This window comes from Heteronotia binoei, chromosome 9 (assembly GCF_032191835.1).
Source record: "Heteronotia binoei isolate CCM8104 ecotype False Entrance Well chromosome 9, APGP_CSIRO_Hbin_v1, whole genome shotgun sequence".
NCBI classification, from domain to species: Eukaryota; Metazoa; Chordata; class Lepidosauria; order Squamata; family Gekkonidae; genus Heteronotia; species Heteronotia binoei.
Window position 1 is genome coordinate 84,527,553 of NC_083231.1, and position 12,261 is coordinate 84,539,813.

At 39.1% G+C, this 12,261-nt stretch overlaps 1 protein-coding gene across 19 annotated transcripts in view; it reads left to right on the forward strand.

Moving 5' to 3' along the window:
• CAMK2D (calcium/calmodulin dependent protein kinase II delta) overlaps window positions 1–12,261 on the forward strand; it is a 216,154-nt gene that overhangs the window by 165,699 nt on the left and 38,194 nt on the right. For 6 of the 19 annotated variants that reach the window (XM_060246872.1, XM_060246880.1, XM_060246884.1 and 3 more), the window contains exons 13-14: window positions 6,572–6,609; window positions 8,267–8,299. In XM_060246872.1, the coding sequence (XP_060102855.1) occupies window positions 6,572–6,609; window positions 8,267–8,299 (71 nt within the window). The remainder of the gene's footprint in view (window positions 1–6,571; window positions 6,610–8,266; window positions 8,300–12,261) is intronic. The other 13 variants (XM_060246876.1, XM_060246887.1, XM_060246877.1 and 10 more) reach the window with 3 other exon arrangements.

The following is a 12,261-nucleotide window of genomic DNA, read 5'->3' on the forward strand; positions in this document are numbered from 1 at the left end:
CACATTCATTAATTTTTGAAGTTTCGGTATTAATTCTAATTTAAACGTTTTAAAAATTTTTGCTGTAAATCCATCTGGTCCAGGAGCCTTTCCAATTTTCATTGCATTAATCGCTACTTTAATTTCTATTTTTTCAATTGGATCATTCAAAACTTTTTCCATATAATCAGTTAAGGGCAAAACTAAGAAGACTCCAGACCATAAAACTTATGCCAGTCTGGGTTGAGAGTGCTTTTCTAGATGAATTACTGGTCTAAAGTTACTTCATTTATGCTGCCCATTTACATACCACCTCTGAATAAAATGGACCCAAGGTAGCTTCCTGCAACTGTAAGGCAGCTCCTTTTATATATTAAATTGTTCAGTTATGAAGAGCAAATACATATATCCAACCTGAAAGAAATTTCATCATAATCATAGAATGAGTATTGACTTTTCCATTTCATAAAAATATTGTGAACAAAACCCACCATCTTGAAAACTGTTTTAATTTAAGCCTCATTTTGTTTGTTGATGATATAGCAAACCTGTCTTGAGATCTGAGTGTGTTCTAAAGGTGTGAAAGTTTCTGAAATATTTTGCCTATGTAATGTTGCATTTCTGCACATAGGAAAAAATACCATCTTTTAGACTACTTTTCAATGTAACCATCATTTCCTTTGCTAATGATACAGCCCACCTCATGTCTCTGATAGCTGATAATGTTCTAATGTTATGAAAGATATTGAAAATGTGTTGCCAGTCTAAGGTTGTTGTTCTGCACATACATGGCTTAAACCACAGTGGGATTTAACAATTGTAACTGTGCACAGGATTGCACCTTAAATCTACTCTGGCGGTGTTAATACAGAATATATTTCAACATTAACCCTTGGAGTCTGCAATCTTAATTTAAAAGCTCTTTTAAAAGCTATGCAAATGAAATACATAGAGAATAGCTTTTTAAAAATAAAAAAAATCATCCCTCTGATTGGCTCATTTCCCTCTTTTCCTCTGATAAAAAGCAATACATGTACAGAGGCTTTTCACTCTTTACACTTCTTTAGATTTGAAATTGGTGTTCCTAGCCCCACACAAGGGACATAGTTAAAAAACGGTAAATATTGTGAGAGCTTATAATATAAAAATTAAAAATACAATAGATTCTGATGGAAAACCAAAATCATGAATAGTATCTACTGTCAATCTATAAAATGTGGTTAATTCTTTTTCTTGCACATACTCTTCTGTATTTCTGTAAAAGCACTAGTCTTGATGCTCTGTCAGTCACTGGAGAGTCATCCAGGAGTAGATTATCTCCCAACAGCATCTCCTGGTCCCATGACAGTTTCTTTATAAAGAATTTCTGTGTATTTCCTAGTGTGATATCTGTTGTCATCCCAATCCATGGGCCCTAGTTAAGCATGGTATTGGAGGACGCTGTAGTTGTTGTACTCTGGACACCTGGAGGCTAAGGTCTACAGGACAGGACAGCCACTGCAATCTTCTGGGACATAATCAGTAAATTTTCCCTTTTTACAAAGTTGCATCAAGTCACAATTGGTTAAAAGTGGAGATAACTTGGGTGGGTCAAGCATAGCATAGAGGAAAGTGTTGAAAGTCTTAAGATAATAGTTAATAAATTCCCTCACGTTTTGATTAAATTCCATTCAAGAGTTGTGTGAAAATTAGTTCTCAGATAAATATTCTTTAGATTCAGTTTTTGACTTAAAAGTTGTGTTGGGAGCATTCCTACCTTGTTTTGTGGTGGTTCATAATCACTGTCTGTGGCTGTTTCGGCTCTGTAATCAGAGCTCATGTACCAAACATTAAGACATCATAACACTCTATAGCTCATCAGAGTTAATTGCATACTACCTCATTAGGGCAGATCCAGCCCATACGCATAGGGGCTGTGCTTCTTCTATTGGTTACCTATGCAGTCCTAGGTGATATCTTTATTTATTTTTGCAATAATAGCCATTAAAAATTGTCATGGAAGAAGGTTTTTAGATTTTAATAAAACTTTTCTGAAACTGTTTTCTCTCTCTTATGTCCACCTTATTATTCCTGAATACCTTTTCAACTAAAGGAGCTCAAACTGTGATGTTTGTGTACATGTGCAATCAACATCAGTATAGTCTTTGTTCTACATACTAATGCCACTTTCATATTCAGGTTTTAATCTTCTACACTTCCTTTAACAAGCATAAGTAATCATTTTGATTTTTAATTGATTTAATTCATTAATTTGCCAGTTGTATTTGTTGCATTCCTTCCAACTGTCCTGGCGTGGCAGTTGTCTGCCTTCACTATGCTTATGGAAAACTTTCATTCATTTGTGAGGGTTTTTGAGCTGTTTGTTAAATTTTTGTTGCAAGGCATTTTTTAAAGTAACTTGTCCATAATAATGTATTTATTAAAGTGTTTTGCTTCCCCTCCTTTTTGTTCCTGTTATGTGGAATGTATGTTTCTTGTGAGGTAAGCCCCTCAGGAGCTGAAAGAAATGTTTTTTCTTCTGTCTCCTAAGCAACATGCTGCCTGTCCCAAATCACCTTGATTTTCTTCCACAGTGCTTGAGGATAGAACTAGATGTTAAGGAGGCAATTTGATTTCATCATGCTCTGAGTTCTTCCCACCACTGAGCGACTTTTTGGGTGCCAATTGTGTGGCCAAGGAAACTCAGGGTGGTGACATCATGCTAGGTTTTGGAGAAATGGACGTTACCAGAGAGATAGAGAGATAAGTAAAAATGGGGGTGCTGCCTTTGTGCCAGCAATGCAGCTCTGTAGTATCTAACTCTAGTCTCAATTTGATTTCTTATTCTCACTGGTGGCAGGGCCTTTTCTGTCTTTGGGTATCTTTGTGTGCTGCCCATTGTGGCAGCCATTGAGTTCTGGTAATGTCTAGTTCTATCCTCAATTCTATTTCTTTGGGTTTACTCACTAATTCAATGGCATTTTCAAAATTTCTGGCCTTTGAAAGAATTGTATATGAAAACAAGTCAGATTCTTCATACTTAATGTGACTGGAAGTGTGTATCTGTTTAAACTGGTACTGTGCTAGACAAACCTTTATTATATCTTTAATTGGCAAAAAGACATCTGAACATTGCATCACAGTACCTTCTGTTACTGTGGTACCTTCCCCAACAGCTTGGAACATGATGAGTATTGAATGCTTGAATATTGAGTACTGAATGGCTAGCAACAGTAGTAACTGTAGTAACTCTGCCTGTTGGTTTCCAAAGAACGCTTACATTAGAATAAAAGGGACTGGTTCAAGGGACCAGTTCAATTTAGAGCTAACCTGACATTTGAACTGGGGTATCCTAGCCAGCTGAGCCATTTTTGAAACAGTGCTTACAGCAGAAGGAGACCATTCGAACTTGCTGTCTTCAGAGTATTTCTGTTGATGTACAATGGAATAGAACCCAAAGAATTATCTAAAGCCAATGTGGCTTCCCCACATCACATCCAAGCTAAAATGTTGCAAGTTCACCGGTTATAGCTATTAGTAAAGTCACCAGTATTTTCATTTGTGCTTGTATCCATATGTTGTAAATGTCTATGTGGTCCGGTTTTTGAGGCATACTTATTGCAGATGAAGTACACTGCCACAGATTGTGATATTACTTTGGCAGGGCGAGGATATTACCTTTTTTTCAGACAGGTATTCAACCCAGGTATATATTGGGGCTGTGCTTTCCTTTCAATAGGAAATGTTTCTTCTTGAAAAGTTAAATGATCTTGTTACAAAGATGAGGTCAACTGCAAATAAAGTGGGGTATAATATTCCCTTTTGTCTCACCCTCCTATATTGACAATAACATTCTGTAAGCAACATGCACAAATAATTTCCACAAGTTCTTGAAAAGATGATATACATGAGAAAAGGGTCTCCCAAATTGTGTGTGCAGATAAATGCATATCCCACTCATTGCACAAATGGGGCAGTCCCTGCCATGTTCCTCTGCTGGTAAGTGTATGAATAGGACTTTGGTTTCCCTGTTTTTCATTCTTAGCTGAATGAAGTGGCCTAAGTAAGTGTTCTGCAACTGTATTGATATTCAGATACATATGTCTTTATTGATAACTAGGAATAAGACCTGTTGTAATGGAAATACAAAGGGCTCTAGAAACAGCCTGTGGGCGAGTGCCCCCACCTTTGCTGTCTTCCCACCCACTCACCCAAGTGAAGGCATTTGCTCCCCCCAACCTTGGTGTCTTCCCACCCACTCAAGGCAGTCATTTTCTGTAAGGGAATTTATCTGACTTCAGCTTTCCATCTCCTCCTGTCCCTACAGCCGCTACCTAAGAAAAGCACAGTCTTTCTCCACAATGTGGACCAAAGCAGCTCACATCATTCTCCTCCCCCCCTTTTGATCTGCACAATAACCCCATAAGGTAGGTTAGGCTGAAAGTCTGTGACTGGTCTGAAATCACAATGTAGACCAAAGCAGGCGAGAAGCAACCTCAGCAGGGTATAATGACACAGAGTCCACCCTGTAAAGCAGCCATTTTCTCCAGAGGAGCTGATCTCTGCCATCTGGAGAGCAGTTGTAAATGTGAGTGACCCCCAGCCCTCACTTGGAAACTGGCAGGAATGGTTCCCCAGAAGGAAATAACTTGTTTGGAAAGTGAAATCTATGGCATTGTACCTGAGGTCCCATCCCTCCTCAAACCCTATTCTCTCTAGGCTCCACCCCTCAAGTCTCCAGGAATTTCCCAACCTGGAGTTGGTAACCCCATCGCCTTCCATGCAGCAGTAGCAAGCAGTCAGGCCTAGGTTAGCCAGCCTCCAGGTGGAGCCTGAAGATCTCCTTGCATCACAACTGAACTCTAGACAATGGATTTGTCTCCCCCTGGAGAAAATAACTACTTTGGAAGGTGGACTGTATGGCATTCAGCTGATGCCTCTACTCTCCCCAAACCCTGCCTTCCTCAAACTCTGCAGCAAAATCTTCAAGAATTCCCCTCCAACCTGGACTGACAGCCCTAGTCTGGACTGGGCCCAATGAGTTCTCTCTCAAAGACCAAAAGAGGCCTAGCAAGGGCCTCTTCCCCTACACCTTTTAGTGAGAGAACTAAGGCTGGTTGTGTTTTACTAACAGAAGCAAACTTGGTTGCCTAGCAACAGCTACTGAGCAGGTTCCCCAATGGCCCAGTCCTCATTTGTCCTGGGGCCAGCAGTAGGAAGGGGAGAGGAGCAGACCTAGCCAATGGCACACAAGTTGTCTTGACTGGCTGTTTACGGGCCAATAGCTACGCACTGCAGCCAATGAGAGAGCTGGAAAATGCCAGAACATTAGACTTTTTAAATATATAAGATACCATAAAACAACTGAAGGATCTGCAAGGACTTGCAGAGTGGCCATTTTTCCCTTCCCCTACTATTTTCTCTTTTCTCTCCTTGAAAACCCCTCCAACCTCTTATCTTTTCCTGCATCCTTCTCCTTCCCACCCACCAGCCAATCTACATTTATCTGCTCCTCTGTCTTCAGCATTCTCACTCTCTTTCCCCCTGGAAGCTTTTCTCTAGGAAAAATCTGGCTCAGTTGTGCAGTGGCAGCCTGGTTGCCAGGCTGGACCTAGTTACACATTGGAGAACCTACAAAAACTTGTGGAGAGCATGTTACTTGACCTGTACCCACCTCCCCACATTATTTCCTCTTTCTATCCTGGCGGCTCTTATATCATCTTCCCCCACTTCCTTCTTTCCTTCCCACTCACAAATTGTCCTTCCTTTACTCTGCACCCCCAATCTTCAGCTTCATTTTTTACCTATTAACTTCATTTATATCCCACCTTTGACTACAATGTTTACAATATTCCCAATTTAAGAAGGAATGTATGTTGACTTCACTTTGTTGTATTACTCCTTTTTTTGTTCAGATTATATTTACATAGTAACTTCTCAGCCATTACAGTTTAAGGCATACGACATCTGCAACATGGTGTAATGCTGGTGCCCTAGGCATTATTACCAGCAAATAATTTAAAATAAATTTAAATTTAATGTGCCAATAATGAATTATTCTTTGTATTTGTACCTGGGAACTAAACAATCTGTCTTCTAAAGTAATGTTTGGAATATTTATATTTATATTGTGCACAAATAAGTGCACAACTTAGTTTTTACATGCACAACTACGTGCATGGCCAGATAAATCCCATAAAATAAGTCTTCAAGCCAGTCACATGCAAAATGGAAGTTTAATTTTGATGGTGATAAAACCTGACTGCCAGTATACTCACGTACTTAATCCTGATACATGCATTGGGACACATGCCTTTTACAGGTCCTGATAATACAGTGGTTAATAGTCTGTATTGTACAATATAGCTTTTACTAATTCAACTGCATACAGTTGAAAGCAAAAGCTTAACCCCCCCCACCCCACCCCCAGAACTGCTAGCTGCTTAAAGAACACCCTAAGGATATGACAAGGTATAATGTTTTAAACATGAAACTGACTCCATGGTAGGCAATAAACATAAAATATGAGGATTAGAAAATGAAAGACTGCCTCTCTTATTTAATCTTTGCTGGATTATGCCAATTGATGTGTTTCTTTCCTTTCAATTTGTAGCAGCCAAGAGTTTACTGAAGAAACCCGATGGAGTGAAGGTAAGTTACACATTCTAGGGATACCTAACAATGTATCTTGTTCACTTTTCATTACCATGTGATCTTCTAAATTATCTTTTACTTTGGCACTGAAATAACGCATTCTCTTCTTCATTATGTTTTTAAAACATATATATATGCATATATTCTTGTATAAACTGACCCCTTTGCAGATGACTGTGGTGTGGCCATTTTGAAATGGCAGCCTTCTTGTGTGTTTGATATTCCATTTGAGTTGGTGGAATGTCAGAAGATAACCACAGGGCGTGGCAGCTCTTGAGCTTCATTCTGCCAGAAGTAGTTGGTTATTTTGGCAGAATATAATGAGTTTATGATCTCTGCTAATAAACTCCGACTGAATAAGAGATGTAGGTAAGAAACAGAATGATGTTGCAATTTTCCCAGATGATTTAGATTTTCTAAACTTAGGCCACCAGATTCCATAAGAGGGAAGAGATGCTTCACAAACTAATGTTTGAGATAAACATTTTTTAAAAGCGGCTAAGGAACAATGCAATTTATCATTGAAAAAAACCCGCTGTATTTCTCCCCACCTCTACCAAACGATTTACAAGATAAAATAAACCATCTCAGCTGTCATTAGAAAATGTAACTTTTTTTTTCTATTTTGCTAGATTTCTGTGGACTCTTTACTTGGTTGCAGCTATTATCCTTGCACCTTTAAAAATATTTACTTTAAGTACCTAAATGACAGTCTGTTTGTCTTTGACTTGTTAACATGTACAGTATTTGCACATTGAATGGGGAAACACCCTAGCAACCCAGGTCCAGTCAATATAGGTCAAAGTCCTTCTTCCAGAGGCAATGTGATTCTCCCATGGACTTGGCACATATCATATTACTTGCCACACTAAGGTAGAATAGTGCTTACATCCTATTCCTTTCTCCATTTATTCCCCACATAAAGTTGCCATCCTCCAGGTAGCACCTGGAGATCCCCTGCTATTACAGTTGATCTCCAGATGACCAAGATCAGTTCCCCTGGAGAAAACAGCTGCTTTGGAGGGTGGACTCTATGGCACTATACCCTGCTGAGGTCCTTCCTTTCCCCAGATCCCACCTTTTCCAGGCTTCACCTGCAGAATCTCCAGATAGCTCCCAACCCAGAGCAGGCTGCCTATTCCTATGTCAGAACGAGACCCTGCTTATTTGAATACTATATGAAAAGTAGCTATCTAAAGTGAATTTATTTGGCTGTTGGTAGTGTTTATTACTGGGTGATTTCAGTAGATCTCTTAACACAATTCTGTTGTGTTAGAGTTTGTTCTGTTAGAGTTTGTTCAGTGCCATTTTCTCTTGCAGGTCTGTAATTGTCTCTGTTAAAACTAGTGTGTTTAAACCTTAATGCTGGTGACAGCTGTCAGAATCTGCTATGCCTGGTGTGCAGGACTTTCTAATGTATTCTCAAGTAGTTATCTGAGCATGTGGGTGGGAAATGTATTTTTCTTACCAGTGTCCAAACTATTTGTTTTCACCATTATTCTCATGTAGAAGATCCAACTCCCACCCCATAATTTCCCCCCCTCCTGCATATTAGGCCTTTAAAAACAAACATTACTGTTCTCCATGCATTAATACTTCAAATCCAACCAGTCACATTTTCTTCTTTTCCTTTCTTTCTGACTGGTCAATTCAGAAAAGGAAGTCCAGTTCGAGTGTTCAGATGATGGTGAGGATCTTTATCTGCCCGATTTTTCCTCCTATGAAACGTTCACACTTAGAGATGAAATAGTTGCATTCAGATTTGTTAACATAACAATGGAAGCTGCAGGGCTTTCAGAATGCAGGCTTCTGTAATAAGTGTTATGTGACATCCTGAATTAATGGTTGGCATTCTTCTGGAGCAAAGTCATCAATTGTACAAATACTGGTGCAAAGCAGACATAATGTTGGCCACTGTAACAATTTTAGTACAGTAGCAATCTTCTTAGAAAACCTTTCATATGTTTCCTATAATCTTTGTGTATTAAAATTAGTTGAGATTTTAAAAAATCAAATGTAGTTCCTTGGCTACCCCTTCATAAGTACTTAGAGGAGCTTATAATTTGTTCAGATAGGTATGGTGCAGTATTTTTAACAAACAATAATAATAAAACGGATCTGTTTACACACAAAGACAAAATTATACTCTTTTCTCTGAATACCTTTGTATGTATCAGATGATTTTAAAAATTTATTCTGTTATTGTCTCCATGATATGAAAGGCATTCAAGGAATTAGATTTTATTTCGCATTTAAAGAGCACAAGCACTTTCAAGTGACTGCTGTTGAGTGTCTTCTCTCTAGCTATGCATTTCTGCTATGGGATAGTAGTTATCTTAATGCCACATTCAAACATGAAGCCTATGGGATAGTAGTTATCTTAATGCCACATTCAAACATGAAGCCAAGCTGGCATTGAACCTAAATGTGAACAGACCTCTTCCGATGCTCGTGCCTTGCTCTTCTCTACTTGCACAGAAATCCTGGTTTAAAACTAACGCTGGTTACTCACGATACATGAATGCATGTGTTTTAACCACAGTTAAACAGCACCACTCTTGCAAACTAGTTCTAAACCAGATTTTAATCCAAGTTTAAAATCCTGCCTTGTGGTGAGAAAATAACTTTTGTTAAGTTGTGTGCCTACATTCATATGGCATGGTTAAAAGGGAAGAAAGGAGGAAGAGCTAGGCAGCTAGGGCAAGCAAGGCAGCAAGCCTGGAACTGTGTATGTTTGGGCTTAATCTTGGCTTGAACATTGGAATACACCTGAAGTGGTTTATTGTTAGGACTGGAGATCCACATTCACTGGTATTGAGCTTCCACTATGCCATGCTAAACTGCAGCACAAAGTCCTTACAAAAATTGTGATATGCATATTATACCCATTTAGGTCTCCAATGGAGAAAAGAAATGGGTTGAATCCAACCAGCTTTTTGCTGCTGAAAAGGGATGGAACGAATCCCTTTTGACCACCAAAATGGCTACTCTGGGAATCACGGTACCTGCCTGGACAAAAACCATGTGGGACTGGGGTTGCAGTAAGAAAAGGAACTGGAGTCAGATTGAGTAGAAAAGCTGGCTGGATCCAAACCATTGTAAGCAAACAAGACAGCCAAACCAAAGATACATGAAAATAAATACCAGTTGGGTTCACATTTTGGTAGGTGAACAAAGCGAACACAAAGCCTAATTGCCAGTTTGCCCAACAAACTGTCTTCATCATATGTTTAGAAACTGTCATTCAACCTAAATATTTTGTCCTTGCCAACCAGTCATCATCTTCTGTTTTGAATGGTGTTAATCTTAATCTTGGAAAGATGGCTGAAGGTCAGCATGAAGCCCCATCCTCCCTAGTTATCTGGAGTAGAAAGAAGAATGTAAGAATTGCTCTGTTGCATCAGTTCAACCAACCAGCTCAGCCTCCTTCCTCTGACTGTGGCCAAGTAGATGCCCTCATCCAAAGTTGAAATAAAGGTCACAATCGGCAGGTATTCCTTTGTAGATGGAAGAAATGTTATATTGGTGAATAGCGGATTCTGAACAGTGCCCGGCTCTGTAAAAGTCTGTTCCATTTACAAAGTTTGGATTCGTGTTTTTAAATTCTGAACATACAGAGGCTACCATCCAACTACATTAAAATCGGTGGAAGTTTTTCAAAGCCAGTGGCTTGAGTAGGAAATGGACTGTGGCCAACAAGTCAACAGGAAGTGTTTATATTTTGAAAAATGTTTTTTTTATAACTTGATGCAATTGTTCAGAGAAATTTGGAGAGAAATACTTCTGTGTAGTTGCTTCCTCTAGCTGTCCATCTATAGGCATTCATATCACTTTTAAAAAGAGAGGAAAATGGGTCAGTTTCTTTTTCTCAAAGCAAATAGAGGCACCCAACTGTTCCTAGATCGCAAAGGTGATTTTTGTGTGAACTCAAATTACTCTATCTGTATGTCTTAAGAAGTTGTATATTTGCACAGAGGGTTTTGGTTTTGTGTGTGTGTGTTTGTTTAAATCTTAGAACTATCTTGGCATGCACTATGCTCTCCTCCCCACCCAAAAGAACTCTAGAAGCAGTTCATGTGTTTTACTTTTCTGTGTCTAAGTGGCGTGTACTTTTGGAAAGTCTCTTCCATCAGTACAGAGAAGGCAGTATTGTGCATATGTATGTATGAGGGGATTTCCTGTATATTTATGGTGAAAGGTATCCCAAGGCTTGGGTCACCTTCAGGTACCATCTCTGCACCAGTGATGCACAAGTGAAGGTTTTGACCCCAACACCTGTTGAAAAGGTGTCCTTTCAGTAATAATAATTGCTCAAATAATATTTGATTCCTGATCAGTTTTCCCATATTTCATAACTTTTCCTTCTGTGTATCATCATCTTCTTTTTCTTTTGGTTTTTGTGGAAGGTCTAATTGAATTTACATATGGGGGGAGGGTTTGTGTCAGGGGTGTAGTTTTTCAGAGAGTGAGCCACTTTTATTGGTACACAAAGTAAAAAATGGTGCATTTCCCCCTCCTTCATGTACTCTTTTTGTAATTTCACATCTGTTCTAGCCAATATTCAGTAAGAACAAATGATGTATTGAAGGCAGATGGGATGTTCCTGAAGAAAATCAGTGACTTTGACACATCATACATTTCTAAAACGTGCTTGTGATAATTATATTAAAAAGTATTCAAAGTATTTATGAATGTGAATGTGTCCTTTGTATACATGACAGAGCAGGGGTGTCAGATGTCTGGCCCATGGGCCAGAACTGGCCCATGCAGGGCTTTAATCAGACCCATGGGGCTCTTTTCCTCCCCCTCTCCCCCCTCCTATCCTCACCCTTTGAAGCTCTGAGGCTGCCAAAGTTCCCAGCTCCTTCTGCCTTGTCATTGCAGGCTGACACAGGAAGCAATTCTAGCTTACAGAGCTGCAAAGAAAATGCAGAGTGAACTTGCCATTAAGGTCTCTGTGCCCAGATAGACTACTCTGGGCCTTAATGGAAATTTCATTCTATGTTTTCCTTGCAGCTTTGTCTGTGCTGCAATGTATTTTAATGGAGTGGAGCTCAGTTTCACTTTTCAGCATTTATATGGACAGTTAGAAGCTGTTCCTTGCTGGACCTTGTGTGACTTTGCAAATAAAGGGTTGATATGTTGAGCAAACTTGTCTCTGCTGAATAGACCTGAGAACTGGTGCCTAGTGAATACTGTAATCTGAGAACTGACAGCCAAAAGGGGATATTACACTGAAGAGCCATTGCCAATCTAAGTAAACCTGGGGGCAGGGAGAGAAGCTTGCAAAGTCCAGCCATTTCATGTTTTCCTAAGCCCAGAGCATTTTATATTTTTGGTTTATATTTTAGTTTCTTCTGTGAGCCTTCTGCTTTTTCTTGATGTTTTATTTTTAAAATTGTTTCACTAAATCCAACTATTCCTCCACCTTTCCATTTTAAACAAAACATTGCATGAGTTTTAAGAACATTTGGATTTTAAGTAAAAAATAATATCCTTAATTGTGTTTCTCTGTAGCCTTTATAAAGTTTATATCTACACTGCCTGGCATTACATTTTATGATATGCATTGCCTGGCCCCACAAAGTCCCATTTATGTCAGATCCACCCCTCGTAACAAACGAGTTCAACACCCTTGACGTTGAGTAT